The 21,365-nt window shown below is 44.9% G+C and overlaps 1 protein-coding gene across 1 annotated transcript in view; it reads right to left on the bottom strand.

Annotated features, from left to right (window-relative positions):
• The window catches only part of LOC146796559 (cytochrome P450 3A21-like), a 426,463-nt gene that overhangs the window by 149,220 nt on the left and 255,878 nt on the right, over positions 1-21,365 (bottom strand). The window contains exon 8 of the mRNA XM_085629195.1: positions 19,664-19,791. Within this exon, the coding sequence (XP_085485321.1) occupies positions 19,664-19,791 (128 nt within the window). The remainder of the gene's footprint in view (positions 1-19,663; positions 19,792-21,365) is intronic.

Below are 21,365 nucleotides of genomic sequence, written 5' to 3'. Positions count from 1 at the left end.
TCAAAAAGTATATCGTAACTTTACGCAATACAGGATTTGTTAACAAAAATTTTAGAGAAGAAGAAATGAAACGTTTATCATGCTCTGCAAAGTGATAGATCAATACATCTAATCCTATTCCACAGAACACTGCCTTGTTTTAATACTTATGTTGTATTTTTATAGCCAGTGTAACATATAACAGTGTATTGTATTTTAAAACAGTTGGTTTCTTTTTAACTGTGAATCTTGTAAACTCTTTTAAAGATATGTGTTATATCTAAATAAAGATTATTATTATGACATTGCATGTGCCCTGTGAACTTTCGATTCTGATGGGTCCTTTATTTCTCGGGGCTGGGTCAAAGACCACATCAGTACCCGAGCCGGCCGTGCGACTGGCACCTGTAAGAAGAATCCATTTCTTTACATTGAACAGTGGCACGGCAGAGCGCTGCTGTGGAACACTGAAAGGACGAAGCTCAGAAGCAGAAACCTTCTGAGGTTCAAGAGGGAGGCGCGGATCTGGTTTTTCTTGTCTCTTCAAGAAAAGCTCAAGAAAGGCAAACATGAACAAAATAGGGCCCTGGAAGCCTATCGGTTCCAGGCCGGGGCCCACACCTGTCCTTTTGCTGGGCGAAACCATTTAGTCATTATCAGCTGTGTGCAAGCCTCGCAGGGCGGGGCTGCACCCTTATTGTTCATGGGAAAACCCCAGAGCATTTTACACTGGCAACTTATGAGTAAATGTCAAATATATACATTTAGCTGCTCCTCATATGCTCTGAAGTAATCGTACATTATTATGACTGGGACTCGTATCTGAGGCATGCAAAAGGACAAATGGCTGTATCTCTGATTCAGGAGGCCAAAACATTAATAATCTGGCCCACGGGTGCCTGTATATAATAGAACGCAGTAAATCCTGCGGCCCTTCACCTTTCTCTCCAGTCACTCTAAAGGGCACGTTATCATGGTTGCTGCTTCCGGTACAGGAAGCGGACTGCAGATTGTCCCACACTTGTCGCTGTAAGAATATTTTTCTTCATTGCTGCATCTATCATAGAATGCGAGTTGGGTGGGCGTGACCTGCCCGATAATATCGCGTTTTCTGTGCATTACCTGTAATATTGTTCCACCGTAAGGGTCTGCTGATTCTTCAGGCATTTTTTTCTTAGTTGACTAGATGTCATGTTTATTAGAAAGAAGGGATTGGCTAGTGCTTTCCTATTTATATACTGGTGTAGGTGTCTCCTGTCCCAGTATGTGTCTTCTTGGTCCATCATCTGTCTGCTCCGATCAGAGTGTTTGTTCGTTCCAGTGTCAATGTAATCCCTGCCCCAGCGTTTCCTGTGTACGTGTCTCCTGCCAATTGGAAGTTTTCTCTGTTATGGTGTGTTTCCCTATTCGAGTGTCAGCATCTCCCCAGTTATAATGCCCCAGAGTTGTTTTCTCCTGTCTGTGTCCGTTCCTTTGTTCCAGTTTGTGTGGTCTTGCTGGATTGCTCAGAGCATCCTGTCACAGTGTCCGTATTATTCTTCAGCTACGAGAACGGAGGTCGTGAGACTGCTGCCCGCATACAAACAAGATTCATATTATCAGAGGATTATTGCAAGAAGTCCATTGATCCCTACTTTGTCCATTATAAAAGGAAAATAAAATTATATGAACAACTATTTACTTATATTTGAGGACATCATATACAGATTTTTTAATGCTATGAATGCGAAGACTATAGTCTCTGCCTTTGACAGGATCATTTGAACTGTCTAATCCTAGACTTTATATTTTCCGCTTTGGGTACATCCTTTAGGCAGTCTTTGACCAGAGAGTGCTGATAATAGGAGGTATTGCCCCTGAAGCCCACACACATTAATAATTTGCTGCTCAGGATATATTTATATCCCCCCCAAAACTCTATGACAAAAGAGGTGAATTTTATTGTTCCTGTTTTTATCAATTTTCAAGAGTCATAATACGTTTGTCTTGAAAAAGGTGATATTATAATTTCTCCACCGAAACGCGTCGACGCCTGATTTACTAGGACCACAATCTGTATTTTCTTTGAAACTTGAGTGCCAACAGAACATAGCACCCAGTCTCAGTATTTAAGAAATAAGTGCCACGGATGTGATCAATCTAAGACAAAGTTTTTTGTCTGTTTTTTGTACTCTCGTGCATATTTTAAAATCTATGTCGCATGATATGTTTGTAATTTTTAAATGAAATGTTATGAATTTGAATTGTTTCTCTTATCTCATGACACAGTGTAATTTTTTGTGTAGCATTGTGTGCTTTGGATTGAATAAAATCTTTTTAATTTTTTGCCATTAGTCTTGCATTTACTAGTAGCTTTAGGTATACAGATTTATTCTCCTATCTTGACTGAAATGAATTGGATTGAGTGATATGGTGGAAGACTCTTTCTGGACATAATATATATGGTTGGCTGTATAGTGGAGTCCAAAGGAAACCTTTGTGATTATAACAGTGTCCGTGTCTACATATATAATTCAAGGTCCCAGTTACAAGCAGACATTGAATGGGTATAGCAATCAAGATAAGTATGCTGTTGTTAGGCTGAGAAATAAAACAGGCATTGGCATAGCCAATAGGTCTCGCATTTGGGACCTTATAAGTGTTTAGCCATGCAACAGTTGGTGTTATTGCACCAAGGATATTCTGCTGCATAACTAAATAATTATAAGGTCCCAAAAGCGAGACCTATTGTCTATGCCAATGCTTGTTAGGTCTCGCCTGACCCAGCGCATGCGCTGGTCTGGCGAGACTTTTTGAGAGGGCTCCAAAAAGTGCTACCAGGCCAGCCTAGAGCTCCAGTGCATGTGCGCGGGCACGCACGCTTGACCGCGATTACTTTCACTTTCCCAGCCGCACGGCCGCTTTGATGTTTGATCGCGATCGCAATCACTTTCGCGGCCGCACTGCTGCTTGGCATAGCCAACAGGTCTCACTTTTGGGACCTTATATGTATTTAGTTATGCAAATGTTGCATGGCTAAACACTTATAAGGTCCCAAAGGCGAGACCTATTGGCTATGCCAATGCTTGTGAGTATTATTGCATCGTTGCTGATACGGGTTCTGTTATCACTGTAGCGTTTTCAAATCCAGTCTTTTGTTTTAGTTTCGTTAATTCCTTTATATTAGGATCATTTTAAGGATTTTGGGGTGCTCGGACAAGAACTATGCTGAGGGAGTGGGGGCTGTTCATATCAACTTTTTATTACTACCTGTTTTATTCTACTTCAAGTAGCATGATACTAAACAATATTGAATTTTATGCAAAAGGTTGTGACGCAGTTATCTATTCACGGGAACTATAAACGTCACTTTCCCAGAGGTGGGGTGAGGGGTTTAAGGCTTGGAACATGTGCCCTCTGGGCAATTGCCCATGTCTTTAAAAGCCTCTGCTCTAACCTAAACAAATAATATACTTCACGCACCCTCGTCCCCATGTTTTACCCAGAAGTACATAGGGGCTTATTTACAAGCCCCTTGCTCAGCCGGTGCGTCACTTTTAACGTGGGGGAAAAAGTGACGCGGCGCAAGGGGCTTGTAAATAAGCCCCGTAGATTATATATTTAAAAAACATATATATTCTACGATTTGTAGGATGCAAACCCACGTAGTCCTGATGAACCATAACCACTTAAGGTGTAGACGAAAACCTTGACTAAATACCTACATTAAATGTAGTTTCCATATTCCATGGCTTGCAATAGAAAGATTTGTCGCACTTTTCTGTATTTTTATCTGTTTGACCCGGCGTGCCCGCTGTCGCACTTCCTTTTACATGGAATAGGGTAAAATATCTTGCATCCCTACCCCACACCGATGTGACCGGTGTGTGGGGTAGGGAGAGTGAACCACCCATGCATGTTACTAAGTCTCTCTAGGCGGCAGCAGGCGTGGGTGTGTACTGTGTATCAGGAAAAGGAAGATCTGGTCGAGCCACTGAAAGTTCGAGCCGGAACCCTGGCTCTTGCTCAGCTAGATCCTCTCGAAACCTCGAGCCCATAAAGAGCCGAGCCTCAAAGTGGCTTCTGCCTCACCACTCTCCCTCTACCCGAGACGTGGCGTTATGGCCAGAGCTGCAGACTTTGTAACGAGGTTCCAGTCTCGGCGTCGCGTTAGTGTCCTGTGATTTTGGGCAAATCACTTAACTTTTGCATATAAAAGAACATGAATGTGACTTTACATAGGTGGTGCTCATGTAAAGAAAGCCTCCTTCCTGTTCAGGCCGAGTTTCACTATATAAAGTGCACAAAGAGATGAAAACAAGCATTAACAACACCAAAAAGAAGAGACAAATTGCCATTTAATGGCTGATTTCTACAAAGTGAAACCACAAAACGTGGATAAATGGCGGCTACCCTGTTTAAACTGTGATTTTAGGGAAATATTTGAATTATCGAAAACGCCTTTATCATCGCGAAAGAAAGCGCTTTCAAACGTGTGAGTACGGAAAACCAGTTGTACCAAATCCCACTGTGATAGATTGAACAATAGACTATAATATCGCTCTGTAACATTGTGGGCCACGTGCAGGGTTTACAGGAAAACTATCTTAGTATTATTAATTAGAACACACGGTTTCATAGGTCAGCGCAGTGGTTACAATGGCTTTATACTCTCTCACTGACCATGCAGTTGACCTAAAATGTAAACATGGCCCCTGCTGGACATACATATCCCTTTTGATGTGTACTTGTTATGAGGAGGTTGCATGGCACTTTCCGAGTACAATGCAACATCAGTGGTGTAACGTGTTACCTTTAAAACGCGACGTTTCTTGCAGGCTGGCCGCCACAGTCCTTAAGTTGTGACTTGTTGTGTAAAACACCCCAGCTGTGCTCTGCGGCCATGTTTGATTAACTATGTCTATTTAAGTACCTTTAATTCCTCGTTTTCCACGAAACTGCTCCACGTCGTGGTAAACTTTGATGGTGGCTGACACTGCTGCTGCTTTTGTTACAGGGGGCTGATCTAGCAGCATTGCTGAAAATCCACCCCTAGTAACAAAACCGGCCCCCACTGCTCCAAAACCAGTCCCCACCCTTCTGGCCCACAGGGACAATGCCAGGGCCCCCTACAGCCAGACCAGTCCTGTTTTGCACAAGCCGAATCAGACAAAAATGTAGGCTAAATACTCACTTCAGTGGTCGAAGTTGGCGGGACCTGTAGGGCATGGCCTGTCCCTACTTTTTTAATTTAAAAGAATCCGTTGCACTACTATTTTATTTCAAAAATTGCTTCCCAGGGCGACAGAAACTATAGATAATTCACAACCGTTTGTGGGGGCATTGGGAAGGGCGGTGTGGGCAGAGAAGTAAAAAGGACTGTGTCTATTCCTTCTTGCCCAGAGAATACAAGGACAGTGCCCACTTCTCCTGCTCTGCCAGCTGCCCCATCTCTCTTTTTCTTCCTTCTTCCTCCTATTCCCTCTCTCTCGCTCCTCCTCACTTGCTAAAAACCGTGACTTAAAGAAACGTCTCTTACCCTCTCTTTCCTCTCCCTCTCTTTCCTCTCCTTTCCTTCATTCGTTCCCCTGTGAAATGACTCCAAAAGAGAAAGAAACACTTTTGCTGGAAATGCCATCTTTTTCTGACATTTTTCTATTCTAAAGTTCAGCCTCGAGGCGGAGAGAAATAAAGGTTCAAAATGCAAAAAAGAACTAAATAAAGCAAGACTGACAGGTCACAAAGTGGCGAGATTGGTTTTATTCACACTTAAACACATTAGTGCCACTTTACAGAGTTTGCCAGTTAAGCGCTAATTTCTTTTTCTCGTCTTTCTTCAAACAGCCCCCTGGGTGGGGAAGTGCACCATTCCTGGAGGTACCGCAATTCCTGGTTGATGGTGGAGTGGAGAACGTTTAATGTTATCCTTATCAGCTGTTTTCCTTATTTTAGTTTATAAAATGTGTACCATGGCTCTGAGTTCAGTGATGTGGTCTTTTTAAACCATACTGCTTACGTTTTTTAATGCTAATGTGCTGCATAGCTAAATACATATAAGGTCCCAAAGGCGAGACCGATTGCATTGCAAATGCTTGTTTTTAGGTCGAGGACCGTCCGGTCTGCCGAAGGCAGATCCGGAAGTCGGAGATTTAATGTTTTGGAGAAGAGGGGCTTGAACCCGCCCCTCTTCTCCCCTCTTCTCCATTGGCTGGCCTCTTGAATGCTGGCCAGCCATTGGAGAAGAGGCTTTGTCACTCCGATCAGGCCCCGTCCTTTTCGGATTCGGGGCGTGTTTTTTTCTACTTTTCTGATTATCTCCTCCAGCCAATGGCAAGAGGAGAACACGCCCCCGAATCCGAAATCGCCGCTGCCTTACTCCGAGGCATTTCTGCTTCACCTCGGAGAAAGGCAGTGGTGTGCTTGTTATTTTCTTGGCTTGCCTTCACTTAGACTGCAGGGACTCTGAAAATTCGAAGTGCCCGTTGGTCGTTAGGGATGCCGAACTCTGTACCACAAGTTGAATAAAAAGCTCGGTTACCGCGCATCTTTTTATTTTCCACTTTCCATGAGCTCCCGGCAGATCGATTCTCACTCGGTATGTATGGCTCCTCGGAGAGCAAGGGGTGCTGCAGAACTAATAAAAAGCTCCGGTTACCGCGCATCTTTTTATTTTCCACTTTCCATGAGCTCCCGGCAGATCGATTCTCACTCGGTATGTATGGCTCCTCGGAGAGCAAGGGGTGCTGCAGAATAATGCGAGCTCTGACATCTCGCCGCCCTGGCCTGCGCCAGCTTAATGGAAAACTTCCTGTGCGCAGGAAGCTGAAATATTTATAGAGATGCAGAAAAGATCCAGTGAGCGGCATTCCGGAGTCCGGGGCAGCAGCCGGGCGGGCAGGGACGGGCATGCAACCCTGTCCTGATCTTCACCACAGCCTCAGAGACCGGGCGGCGCGCGCTCATAACTAATATGGTCACATCCCGCGCCTGGCCGGCCGAAATATGCACATACTTTCAACATACCGTCAGAGCCTCCGAGCGCAAAATACACCGATATTTAAACCGCGCGCACTCACAGCGCCAAAACGGTCGCAACTGCCTCAGAGGGGCCTGAAATATTCACACGAGTTTGCGAGCACCGCCTCAGCCAACGTCGCAGCCTGTGAGAGCCGAAACAGGCACACATTGACAAAACACCCACACAGACCCAGAGAGCCGTCCAAAATATGCTCGAGCCGTGTTTACAAACACCGTCAAATAGCAGGCCGACGTATGTCCATAATTATCCCAGACACCAGCCGACATATCTTCCCATTCACAGAAAGCACGTCACAGCACCAGAGAGCAGCAGACATATTATCTACACATGCACTGGTACCTCCTCGGAGGGGCTGAAATGTATTATTTACACACAATGACGCTAACAGAGCGCCCAGAAATATTCACACATCTCCTGTCATTGCACACAACCTACCCTCTTTTGAACCATTCTCACGCAGTTTAGCAAACATGACCTCCTCTCGTCCATCTGTTAAGTCCACCATCCGCTTCTAAGAACCCACACGGGCCCCGGAGATTAATGAGGACACAACAGACATTGTGGTCTGCTGTACTTTGTCTGACATTCTGTCTGTCCAAGCTCTCAAGATCCGCGGATTTACCATGGCGTACCCTATGCCTAAACCTAAGACACTTTGATTGTCCTTGTATGTTTTTTGATGTTGCAGTTATATAGTGCGCGAACTCCACCATAAGGCACTGGAGCGCTTTACATGCAGTAGGTCACATGCGTTTGTTGGCCGAGATGAAGTGATTTGTCCACAATCACAGGATGGTGAGTCGACGCCGAGACTCGAACCTGGTTATCCAGTTCAAAAGTCGGGAGCTCTGTCCGTTAGCCACGCCCTCTCTCCTAATAGCGCTTCAAGCGTTTATTTTCTTGGGGGGGAAGGGGGGGTGCTGGATGATAGGTCACGCAGGATCCACCCTATGATAAACAGCTGAGACCAGCAGAGGAACAGCTGATCTCAGACTGGGTGGAGGGGTAATCGTGTGTTTACAGTGCGCGACCTTTGACCCCCTGCATGTGGGCCTGAACTATGGAGTCACGAGCAGGATTTGCCGCGCTGGAGCACCGGGTGAAGCCATCTGTCTGCACAGGGTGGTGTCAGATGACCTGGATAGACAGGGTGGGTCTGGGGCAGAGCGGCTTTCTAGGACCCGGGATAGCGCTGTTATCTGGGAAGGCGCTAGTTCTCGGAGCACTGCTGGCACCTGGGGCCCTGGTGGTACCTATGGCTCCTGGGGCACTGCTGGTAGTACCCAGGTCCGTGTCAGTTCCCGGCATTCTTTGCTGTGCTCCGTGGGGGGAGGCCGAAAGGTTACCACGGATCACCCCGCCGAGGCCTAAGGAGCTCGGACAGTAGCCCCCGCAGAGTTGGCTCTCTCGCACCCGTCAAGGCCGCAGAGGCGGGGCTGGGGGCCGCCCTGCCTCCTCGATAGAATCAAACCAGGAATGCGTCCTAGTGCTGGTGGCACCCTGTGCGACAGTGTTTGTTGGTGCCCCCCAATGACCACCTCCGCCCCCTCGCTCCGGATCTGCAGACCGGCTGCAACTTCGGGATCCACGGCCTGCCAGTCAGGGAACGGCGGGCGCGGCCCTCCTTTTCCTGTGGCCGCTGGTTCCTGTGGTACGTCAGCGCTCTTCCCCGATCCCCAGCACAGATCCTCCTCCGGCCATGGCTCTGTGAGACAGCACATGGCGGCCGCAGCAGCCATGAGCACCCCTCCTACACTGCCCCCCATGACATAACGACGGAGCCGCCCCACGGGATCAGTCCCCCAACAACTGATGGCAGGGAACATGATGACACGCACCTTTAGAGGTAAAAGTGAATTCTCTATTTTGTTACTCATGTATGCAATATGTGAACAAGTTAATGTCTGTTGCCTGTGTATGGAGCCTTTAGAAGCATTACGCCGATTTAATATAATCTTTAATATTAATTCGTTAATATTGGTAGATAACGATGTAGAGGTAATATTTCCGCGTTCTTTAGGCCTCGGCTAGAACAAAGCGCCGGCAGCATTACCTGCCACACTATTGTTTGTCTTAAAACAGCTTATATTGTGGACTCCGAACAGCATACTGATACATGTGCCCGAACCCCAAATGCTGATTTGCTCCCCTTCTCATGTCAAGTTGGTGATGATTTGTAAAACAGTTTAGCAGGTTAGTGCACATAAACAAAAATAATGTCATGAGCAATGCCAATAGCTCTAACTTTAACAATGCCGAGACCGTTGCATTGTACATGCTTGTTAAAATTGTTGCCGTACTCTTTCCTTCCACCTCTTTGTCAGGCTCACTCCTCCAATACCGCCACCTCGAGCCGTGCGTCTAAACTCTCCCCAGCTCAGCCAGTCTCAGCTGCACCGCGTATTGCTCTCACCATGAGTCCGCGGTAGTACAGTCCTTATTGGCTCTTTTCTCCCGGCCGGGCTCCAGATCTTCCATATGCGCCCGCAGGGATTGCCTCGCCTCCCCGCCCAGCCGGGGCCTACTTCGTACCTGCCCAGCTCTGTTGCTATCCAGGCCGCTGCACCGGCCCGTTTCGCGGTCATGATTTCCCAGTCGCACTCGGGCTCACTTCCAGTGTTTTGGAGCCTTGTCCCACCAGCTATTCTGGATTTATGGGGGAATGTCGGGACCGGTCCGGCAGAGCTTGACACAAGTATGGTACGTGCACATGCGGCTTAAAGCAGTGAAGTGAAAAATTATGGTAAATTTTGGGATCTTGCTTCTCGCCCAGGCTTTGACCCCCGCTGCCTGATGCACAAAGAGGCAACCTCTGCTTTAGGTGAAACTCTCGGGAACAATTTTTTGCATATTTATATAGCGCGAACTCGACCCGAAGGTATCGGAGCGCTTTACATAGCACCGTATTTACATTTCACATTCAGGCACGGGGAGATTAAGTGATTTGCCCAGAATCACAGGATGTGGACGCGACCTCGAGGCTCGAACTCTGGTTTCCAGCACCAAAGTTGGCAGCGTAGCCGACGGACCACATCCTGAGAAGATAAATCTCTACGTAAAACAGAGACAAATGTATATCTATTGGTGCAAAACATTACCGAAATGTAACATTAATCTACTGAACCTCATCTGAATTATGAAAAACCTCAGAAAGGCAGCCATCTACAAATACCCTATACCCAACTTATAGAGTCACAGCCAAGCTGCACGTCTCTTTCGGTCTCTTTTGCTATCTCGCACTCTTTCTATCCATATATTTTTTTCACTCACTCCCTCTCATACTGCTCTCAGTATTTTCCTTAAATATTACTTTAATATTCAATGCTTACATTTTTGAGGGAATTCATAGCAGGTAATGATCTATTACATAGGAAGAAATAAATTGCTTCGTTTACATTTATATTCGAACACCTTCCCTAATTTACCTTGCTCTTCTGTGACAGAGGTCAGCCCCAACTCACATAATATTATCTGTTTCTTCTTGAAATTAACAGTTATTTAACAGTTCCAAGTCTTCTTCATAGCTCATACAGAGTGGGCAATGGCTCAGCCCCCTTCAGCCATTGACTATGTATGTATGTATGTATGTGTGTTCTTATATAGCGCTCGACTTACCCTTGGGCATCTCAGTGCTTGCATTGGGAACCCGTCCTGGCTTTTTCCCTGTGAGATAACCCGTACTGGGCATGCCCAAGGTGAAAGCCAGGCATCCCGCCGCGGGGGGGCCGTAGTGGAGATTAAGCAAGCTATTGCCCAGAGTTGCAGAGTGTGAACCCATGATTCGAGTAGGCACCGAAGTGAGAATTATCGAGTCCGTTGACACTTGGGCTCAGACCCTGTCGCGTCGGGAATTGAACCCTGGTCCCGGGTCTGACCTCTACTTCAGGGTATGCCTGCTCTAACCAGTGAGCCACACTTCTCCACAATGTTCATCTTAGTGTGCGTATACCGGGACAGTGCTCTGGTTAGTTACATTTTAAGGTTGCAGAGGTGAAGGCATAATGCCATACAGCCAATGACCCATTTACAGTCGACTCCAGTGATGCGTGTTTCTGATTTCAAGTTGAACAGACAACTCATACTTGTTAAAAATCTAGCTCAAACTGACATTGATGCCACACATAGGGCCATGGGCAAGGCTCCAGTGCATCCACTTTTTGGATAAGTTCACAAGACAAACATTAGCCGTTTGGAGTGTGAATGAAAGCATTTTGGCTTTTATGGAACAATTCTTTTTATTGAATTCCGCCAGCCTGAAGACAGCTAGCTGCCTACATCCTTTGACCGGCAGCACATAACATAATGCACAGCTTTTCACCTACAACTCAGAGGCCGGCTACTTTGTGAAGATTGGATACCAACTTAATAAATGAGAAACAAGAGTATGAAAGAAGGAAAACGGGAATATAATGGGAGAAGCAAAACTACTGAAAGATCCCCCCACCTCCTCTCACCCCACCCTTCCTCGTTTTCTCCGCACCAGGAGTCCCGGTAAGCAGTTCCCATAAACAGGTTAAGTGAAATCTCGAGGTGGTTATGTTATGTTAAATAGTTTGTAGAGCGCACAAATCACCCCCACAGGGGTCTCTCAGCGCTAGCAGAACTGTGCGGAGGGAATGGGGCAGTGTCATTCTGAGAAAAGGTTGGTCTTTAAAATCTTTCTGAACCCTAGGTAGTCTGAGCACTGTCTGAGCAGAAGGGGCAGCTGGTTCCAAACCAATGGGGCTTGGTAGGAGAAAGATCTACCACCCAACCGTGTTCTGTTAATCCTAGGAATACGTAACAGTGATTTAGAGCCCGATCTCAAGTCGCGGTTGGGGATGTATTGGTGGAGCCTTTCGGTCAGATAAGAGGGGCCAGGGCCCCACAGTGCTTTGTGAGTCAGGCAACATTGTTTAAACTTAACTCGTTTCCTTACTGGAAGCCAGTGCAGTTGCCGGAGCATCGGGATGGAAGCAGATCTGCCAGGAGCTTTAGTGACCAGTCGTGCTGCGGTGTTTTGCACCACTTGTAAACGATTAAAAGCGGATTTGTTAGCAGCGACCATTAATGCATTGCAGTAATCAAGTTTATTTAATACCAATGCCTGGACAATAGTCTTACGGAAGGAGTCCGGGAGGTAGGGAAGAGCTTTCTTCAGAAGGCGTAGTGTAAAGAAGCAAGCACTCACGGTATGGGAGACATGGTCCTTCATAGACAGAGCCTGATCGAAGCGTACGCCAAGATTTTTTACAGTAAGCTTTGGCAACGGGATAAGCCCCAACTCAGTTGGCCACCAGGTTGGTGACCACATGATAGGGGCATCTCCAAAGAGGATAATCTCTGTTATGCTGGCGTTCAGCTGCAGGAAATTTTTTCTCATCCACTCTGAGATGGCCCGCATGCCTTGGGAAAAGCACGTTTGAGCGGTCTGTGAGGATTTATCAAATGGGAAGATAAGTTGGGTATCATCCGCATAAGATATGGGGATGAACCCAAGAGATCTTAAGAGAGAAGCAAGGGGGGCCACGTAGATGTTAAACAACGTGGGGCTCAAACAAGAGCCCTGTGGCACACCCTTGGTCAGACGCTCAGTGGTAGAGCGAAAAGGGCCAAGGTTGAGGGTTTGTGTGCGATCAGTGAGAAAGCTGGTAACCCAGCTGAGCGCCATACCCCCTAATCCTGCCCCTCTTAATCTTTTGAGCAAGGTCAGATGGTCAACCGTATCGAACGCGGCGGAGAGGTCCAGAAGGACCAGGACGGCGGACTGGCCCTGATCGAGCGTCCGTCTAATGCAATCAGTGACAGCCACCAAGGCAGTCTCGGTGCTGTAGTTTGCACGGAATCCTGATTGTGACGGATCAAGGTAGCCAGCCGCTTTGATATGGTTCGAGATACGTTTATTCACATATTTCTCGAGGACCTTGCTCAAATAGGGGAGGAGGGAGATAGGGCGAAGGTTGGCAAGGTCGTCCATAGGGAGCTTGTTATTTTTCCGCAATGGGATGACCTTTGCGGCTTTCCAAGAGAGGGGAACCATCCCCTCACTTAAAGAAGAGTTGAATAGCATAGTAGCAGAGTCCGCAAGTGTGTGGGCAATAGACGCTCCTAATCTAGCAGGCAAGACATCTGCGGGCGAGCCCGATGTAACCTTACGTAATAGGGAAGTGGTCTCATCCGCTACAAGGGGGGGAAAGGTCAACAAGGGTGTGAAATTCACAGTGAGGGGTACAGTGTCATCAGGCTGTGAGGTGTGACAGTTATTAGAAAATTTGTTGTAGATGGAATCAATTTTTTGAGTGAAAAAAGAGCTGATTTTATTACAGAGCAACTGAGAATGTATGTTATCCAGGTTGCAAGCTTTCGGGCATGTGAAGTCTTGCAAAATTTGGTGAAGAGTTTTCGGCGCATTGCCTGCTAGCCTTAATTGCTCAGCTATGTATGTTCGGCGGGCTTGTTTGATTCCTTTATGGTAGAGTGTTAGCACAGTTCTAAAATTTGCTTTGTCGGTGTCCAAATGAGTGCGCCGCCACTTTCTTTCAAGATTCTTGCATTGGCTTTTCATTATACGCAAATCTGGGGTGAACCACACCGCCAGATTGTTCCTAGGGGCTTTAGAACATATTTTTACAGGGGCAATTGAATCTATGGCCGTTAACACAGTGGAATTAAAAAGGGTAAGAATATCTTCGGTGTTATTGGTTGGGGGGAACCTTGGAGGAGAGAAGACTAATGAAAAAGACTCCGGATTAATTTTTGACCATTGTCTGTAGGAGAATTGAGTATGTGCTGTCATAGTAGGAGACGTACGGGGATACTGCACTTGGAAGTTGATAAGAGCATGATCAGTCCAGCACAGCGGGCGAGGAGTTTTACAAACAAGCCGGTCAGAGTAAGCCTCGTCGGGAACAACTTAGGATCGCATTGTGACCCCCTCCAGGAGTAGCTGTAAAATTTGTAAGTATTTCGGACATCTTAGTTCCCGGAATGCAGTTGCTAAGATTTTAATAAACGGGGACCACAGCTCCAGGTATTGTGATGCCCTATTATCCGCTGTCATAGACAAGCGTTCTATTGCCAGGACGACCCATAATCTATGCAGTTACGAGACTCGGTCTGGAATCTGCTCCGTTCCCCACCAAGCAAGATTTGCTTGCCAGGTGGTATTTAGAGCAAGCGACATTTGTCTACCTCTGAGTGAACGCAGGGGAAATGTCAGGTGGTTGGGCAGGCCCAGGATCGTGTATGCAGGAAAGCGGGGAATGGGCATGTTGAATGTGCAGTCAATTTCAGACAGGACCACGTCCCAATATTGAGTCAATTTGGGACAGTGCCACATCAGATGGAGGAGTGAACCTGTTTGCTCACAGCACCACCAGTACTTTTCAGTGCGCCCTCTTTGCCAGCTATAGAGTCTCGCTGTGGTTAGGTACCAATAGGAAGTGAGTTTAAATGCAGCTTCAGTGCCTGACGTTTCGTGTGCTGTGTGGTGTGCTCTATAAAATATGTCCTGTCATTCTTTGTAACGGGGCGTCCAATTTCTTCTTCCCATCGGAGCTGGCCCTTAGTTTTAGAGGTGCTTGCCTCGTCAGCGAGGAGAGCATAGATGTCTGAGATAAAAGGTTTGTCCCCGTCTTTGGATATTAGCTATTTCTCAAATCGAATTAGGGGGCGGGAGGCACCATGCTCAAAGCCCGGGAAGGATCTCCAATGCCTAACCTGAGCATAATAAAACAGATCAGTCTCTATTAAGTCATAGTCCTGCTGTATCTGATCAAAAGGGATAATCCCCTGTGGGTCAAACAGTGAGCCAATGCGTTTACATTTTGCCTTTTAATATCTGGAAGGGACGAGTATCAAAAGGCAAAGAATTCAGTCCCCCACCATGCTGGAGACAGCACCGTAGTCTACAAACATAGAGGGTAATGGTGTCTGTCAATATTTCAGTACGGCACCTGGAGACCGAAATAGATCAGTGGGTTTAAGCCCCACTTAAAAAAAGCTGCCCCGATTTCACCTCAACTCTTGCCCGACTTTAGGGCCATCTCGTAAAGCTGGCATGCCCAACATCAAACTTCCAGCCTCTTCGTCCTTCTGCATTATTGTATTTCACAAATTAGACTAACCAGTAAATGTAGTCAATTGTTTGCATACAGAAGCTGGTATCTTCATTTAGACAACTACATTATTTGTGTCCCAGCAAGATTTTGAAGGTCAAAAAGAGCTGGCCTGGCAGTTCAGGCTACACTGTTCTCATGAGGAGCAGGGTCATGACTGATGTGCATATGGCTGGGTCCAAACTGAGGCGGCGTAGTGAGCAAAATAACCCAGATCTGTGACTGGGGGTGAGTGGTTGAAAAGTTTCAGCACTCAGTCCATCATCTTGTTGTGTTTGCTATGATTTTGTGGGTGGCATATTATACAAGGAAGTTCACTTTCTAGTTGTTTATCTGTAATAATTGAGAGTATGTAAGAAAGATGGCTGTCACATTTATCTCAGTTAGTTGACAGGCATTAGGAAATGCTATGGAAAACGCACACACAATAAGGTATGCGTATGTAGGGTGGAACCATTCGTAACTTACGATTTTCACCCAACTTCTATATGAATTTTAGTTGCTACCAATTAGGGCAGCATGGATCCGGAGGGAGATGGTGCCTAAGGTCACACTTTCATCAAGGCGGACAGCCCCCCACTGTACTGACTACCGTCCTGCTCGGGATGTGTTCACTGATTAGGGTTTTTTCTATCATTTCGGTCCTGAAGAACGCCACTGTGACTCAAACAGCACTAATATTTGGCTGAAACATGTCGGCCTAACACTAGGATGTGAGAGATCACTAATTTCTCACCACATAGACCCTATCAATGCTTTTAACCCTACCCAACTAATCCACAATTAAAATATTTTCCATAAGGGTGGATATCCTGGAGGTAGTTTTATAAATCACTCAAAAATTCACCATGTCACACACATAAACTAGCTCCTCTGTAATTGGGCGTTGCAGCACACCTAAAATGCATTCAGCATCTTAGGTGGGAACCCAATGATGAAGCATGCCACCAACTAGGTTGGTGGGTGAGGGTTCTTTTAAAAAACCTAATGGTTTGTCTGAGATGTGAGTGAAAGACATTCGTGACAGTAAATTGGGATGGCAGCGAGCTCATTCTCATTTCTTTGACATATGTATGTATGCTATATTTCTCTCTACCACATTTGACCTCATTTGATATTATTTATTTTATTTTGAATACACCAAAGAAAGCATTAATATTCTTCTCAATCCTCCTTCATGTAGACATCTGTTCCCCTTGCTTTACATTAATCCCCCTGTATCTGAAAGGTACTAACTATATTGGATACCGAGCACCACCCTAGACTGTATCATGGTTGACTACTTTGAAAACAATGATATCAGGGGTATTTATAAAGTTACCTTTTGATAGAGCCTGCTGGAGACAAGCCCAGTCCTTAAGTAAAAGCCAAATGCATTAAAATGCTGCACGCATGAATGCTATCATTTTTTCTTATAATTGTAGAAAGTAACTTATGTGGACATAGAAATAGTATATCCATAGGATTGGATCCCTTTCTTCATAGAGAAGGTGGTGCAGTAATGACCTCAGTGTGTAAATGCTTAGATTTACTATTTTAAAATAGGTTTCTTTCTGAAGATGACCTTACATAAAACACTCGTGGATATCTCAGTTAGCAAGAAAAGGAAGTAATAAAATGTGACTGTTTCCTTTCTTTAGTCTGTTGTATCAAAAAATGTTTTGCTATGTAGCGTTTTGGATATAATGTTTGTGCGCATTTTGTTTTAAATTACACAGGGTGTTCTGCCAGTTAACCCCACCACTGTGTCTGAATTTCTTGGGTTTGACTCATTTTCCAAATGGTCAAAACATTAAACATTGATAAACAGTGCATTTGTCAAATGAAACAATTGTGCTTAAATTCAGTGCCTATGTGAATCATACTGACATTTGTGGAATTACATCAGTATATAGTTTGTACATCTATTCAATTAAGGAGCACTCTCATTAAACCCAATCGGTTTCCTCTTTTGGAGAGTTGCTCTCCTTGAGGAGAATATTCGGTATCTGTGGGGATAAATTAATGTTCATGGTCTCTCTACAGATTCTGCCATTCATTTAATCAGTCTCCATCAAGGTGAAAGAAAAAAGAAAGTGCCAACGCGTTTAAAATCCCTGTTTTACTCAAGAGATTATCTTCAGGGCAATAACACGGTGTAATCTGGAATTAATAAAGAGAAAATAAAAATATTCAGTATTTTGTGTCCCTTCTCTCTATCACTGTTTTTAAGGAGTTATATTGGTAAACTGTCTTCCTGACTGAAAGATGAGTTTCTTTTTTGTGTTCTGGTTTTTAGGTCTCGCCTGACCCAGTGCATGCGCTGGTCTGGCGAGACTTTTTGAGAGGGCTCCAAAAAGTGCTACCATGGCCAGCCTAGAGCTACAGTGCATGTGCGCGGGCACGCTCGCCACGCTTGATCGTGATTACTTTAACTTTTGCTTTGATGTTGGATCGCGATCACTTTCACGGCCGCACGGCTGTTTGGCATAGCCAGTAGGTTTCGCTTTTGGGACCTTATAAGTATTTAGTTATGCAACTGTTGCATGGCTAAACACTTATAAGGTCCCAAAGGCGGGACCTATTGGCTATGCCAATGCTTGTTTTACTTGCTTTCCGTCCGTTGCTTCTTGATTTACATTGTAGTTTTCAGTGGTGTGGCCCTATTATTTTGGAACATGATAAGGCATGGCAGTATTATCCCAGCACGTCCTCACAGTGTTGTGTAGCGGGTGTGTGAGGGCTCTGCAAGGGGACAGAGCTGTGTTTTTATGCACCAAACGCTCTTTAGCAGCCATAACCGTGGAGCTTTTTAAGAAAATGGCATGACTGAGAGAAATGGTATTAATTCCGTTTTATTGAGTTTGCTGTATGCACACACTCTTTGGAGCAGCATGTGTTCGGCTGGCAACTCACATGTACATCTCGCCCTGCCTTTCCTTATCTCCATTTTAGGATGAAAAGGTTAATGCCACTGCTCAAATGTTTCCAAAAAGCAGTTTTTCAGGCCCGCCGTCCACATTGTGGAATTTCTTTTCGAAGTTGGACGTCAATATTCCATCTGTCCTCCTTGTTAAACATTTTGCCCAAATAGGTGAATCCGAGTAATGAATCTGATTATGAAGGTTGCAGGGAGAAAGTCAATGCCTTCAGCCCCCATTTTGTATGATAATTGAAAGCTTTGTGCTTGCTCTGTCCCACTGTTCTCTTACCAGTTGAATTGTTATGCCTTTCATCTGCTGGCTCTAAATGCTGCTGTATAATACCCTCCAGAAATCTCCCTAGCTAGTGCTGAGAAGCCCGTATTCTCTCACAGCGATGCAGTCAATAGGCATTTAAAGAGGCAATTAGAATCCCTGCTGACTGTGGTAAAACAGGGTCCTTTGTTCAACGTTGCATAAGTACCCGGGTTTAAAAATAATCATGAAAACTGAGTCCCTATCTGGGCACGCATCGAACAAACACAATGTATTTATTAATAAAAAAAGTGTAACATTTCTGAAAAAATGGCTGTGCAGTCCTGCTCTGGGCTTGATTGAACATTAAAGGGTCATCTGACCGAGCTCTGTGCTTTTGGAAAGTTGTTCATCATGTCTTACTCGCCAGGTAATGTCCAATGACAAGGTGTTCTCTGGTTAGTCATGAGCAGGTCAGTCAGCTGGTTTTGGTGGGATTGTATTTTAGTTGTGTTTGATTTTCAGCTGAAATTGCAGGTACTGCAACTCTTGCTGCCAGTGTGTGATTCAATGGCCAGTTATGAAAACCTCTGGTCACTGTATAACTTATACATATGCCAACACTGTCAAAGAACTTTAATTAAAGCCTGCTTTTAATTCCTTTTTCTTTTGGTGGCATTTATTTTCCACCTCCCTTCCCTCGTAACCTATTTCCCATTTAATGGTTCTCCAGCTTCGCGAAGGTATATGAATGGCAATAGCGCTATGCAAATATGATCACTCCACTGCAAACAAAAGTAAAAAAACACTGATTTACAACGCCAATAGCTCTAACTTTCACAAATGTGAGACTGATTGCATTGCAAATGCGTTTTTACTTCCCTGGTGGCTGTAGCGGGTCAGCATTGCCTCCTGGGCTGCAATTGCTTGCACGGCACTTCACAGTGGTGGTGTAAGCAGTCAACTAAATCTTTATTTCTGAGTGTCAAGTCTGAACACTTCTAACTGTTGCTGCTCGCATTATTCTGGAAAGGAAGCCCACAGTAGGTTTTCTAAGTCATGTTAATGTAGATGATTACATCTGAAAGGCGCCTCTGCCATCTCCCCCACTGGGCTGTTTAACCCTTCATTGCCCACAAAATAAAAAAACATAAGAAAGCCAGGAACTCACATTTATTTAGCATTTTACAACTCCATTCTTTGATAGGAGGATAGAGGATACAACCATGTACTCGCTGCATTGTGAGCCTTGTAGTTTGGCCTTTAACAGTTTCATTATGGCTCCAAAAAATATTTAGCTTTCTTACGTTTCTTAGCACTCATGATAATATGCTGCATAGGTAAAAACATATAAGGTCCCAAAGGTGAGACCGGTTGCATTGCAAATGCTTGTTCTGATATTGAGATTCACTCACCTCGTGATTGCCTTTTTGCCTCTTCTCCTTAAGGCTCTTGACAGCACTTGTAAAAAACTGCAACATGTCGCTGGGAAGCGTGGTGACATTCATTTTTTTAAGAACAGGAATGAGGAATGGAAATAAGACTGGAAAGAAAAAAAAAGATATTGACGACAACTTTCCAAAGGAATCACATGGGCCAAACAAGAGTGCACTATATAATATTAATTCGATACATCTTACCATCTCTTGTGGTACCTAGTGCTCAAACTAGTAGATATGCTGTTATTCCTAAATAGCAAAATCATTAACTGTTGTGGGAAGGGAAGCAAATCCCATGATAAAACATGTTGGATGAAGCCTGTGAGGATGAATGATGATTGACTGGGTGTCAAATGTAGTCTACTTTAGTGTGAGAAGCAAATCTACATTACTTCTCAAACCATCTCTTTGGAATAATGTTTACTATAACAACAATAATGCATTAGTAATATTTTCATTTGTTGTTGGTAAGACCTTCTTTTGTGTTATGAAAATTCAATAATGAAATTTGAACACAAAAAAGAATATTGTTCACCTTCAAACATGACCTCTCAGAGAATGCTCCTCGGATCTGGAAAGGCCTTGCTCTCCCCCCATTTAGTACTTACACTTATACTTCTGATCTTCAAATCCATAGTGAAGGATCATTTAATTTACCTTTCATAACAATGCTGAATGTTATGAAGATAACTATACCATGCTGAAGGCAGGGTTAAATTACCGTCCTGTTGTACATTATAAGGATATTGCAACTCACTGAGGAGTTTTGTGAGCATATAGAAGAACAAGGCAGATTTCTTTTTAGGGTTGGGAAACTTTTATGTGTGAGTGAATATTTAATTAAATTAGGGCATTGTTTGCTTGTCTAATCCAAACACTAACACATTGTGGTCTGGTCTCAGATATCAGATTCTCTACTGGAGCCTAGGGGAGCCCCCAAGCTCTTTAAACCTGCACAGTAATCTGGATGGTCCGGTATTGTGGTAACAAAATGCCACACAAAGTGTCATCCCTAGTGACCCCTAACCTGAGTATTGTTAAAACAAGTGAAGGCCAGATGACCTGTTGCGGCAACAGAGGTGGATTATAGTTGTGTTTGCTCCCCTCTGGCAGGGAGTTGGCTTTACATATGGTAATAAAATATAAGCCCGGACGGAGTTTGCAGAGGTTTCTGCACTCCGTGGAGCATGCGAAGTTCTGAAAAACTGATCCGCTGAGTTTTTTTCCTTGCTCGCGCTCCCCAATGTCAAGTTGGCGAGCAAGAGCGAGAAAAATCCACCTCCTGGTGAGTTTTTTCCTCTCTCATGCTCCCCAACATACAGTTGGCGAGCGCAAGAGTGAAAAATCCACCTTCCAGCTAGATTTTTCAACACCGGCGTTCAGATTTCTCAATGCGGGCAGTCGCAAGTGTTTGCGACTGCCTGCATTGAGAAACCTTCTGTTCGCATTGAAAATGTTACTGCTTGAGTAGACAAGCTACTCGAGGGGCAGAAAAGAAGCTGCGCCCCCTTGTGCTGCAAATGGTACCATTTGCCTTGATTTTCAAGCGCAGGACAAACACCCGGCGCTAAAAATCTAATGCGAACAGGCATGACCAAGCACACTCTGCCACTTGCGGAACTTTATGAACTCCGCCCAGGCTTAATAAAATGTTACTTTATGTTGAAAAAAAATTCCC

The sequence above is a fragment of the Triturus cristatus genome, chromosome 10 (genome assembly GCF_964204655.1).
Source record: "Triturus cristatus chromosome 10, aTriCri1.1, whole genome shotgun sequence".
Taxonomy (NCBI): domain Eukaryota; kingdom Metazoa; phylum Chordata; class Amphibia; order Caudata; family Salamandridae; genus Triturus; species Triturus cristatus.
The sequence above is the reverse complement of the archived record's forward strand: the minus strand, read 5'-3'. Positions and strand labels throughout refer to the sequence as shown.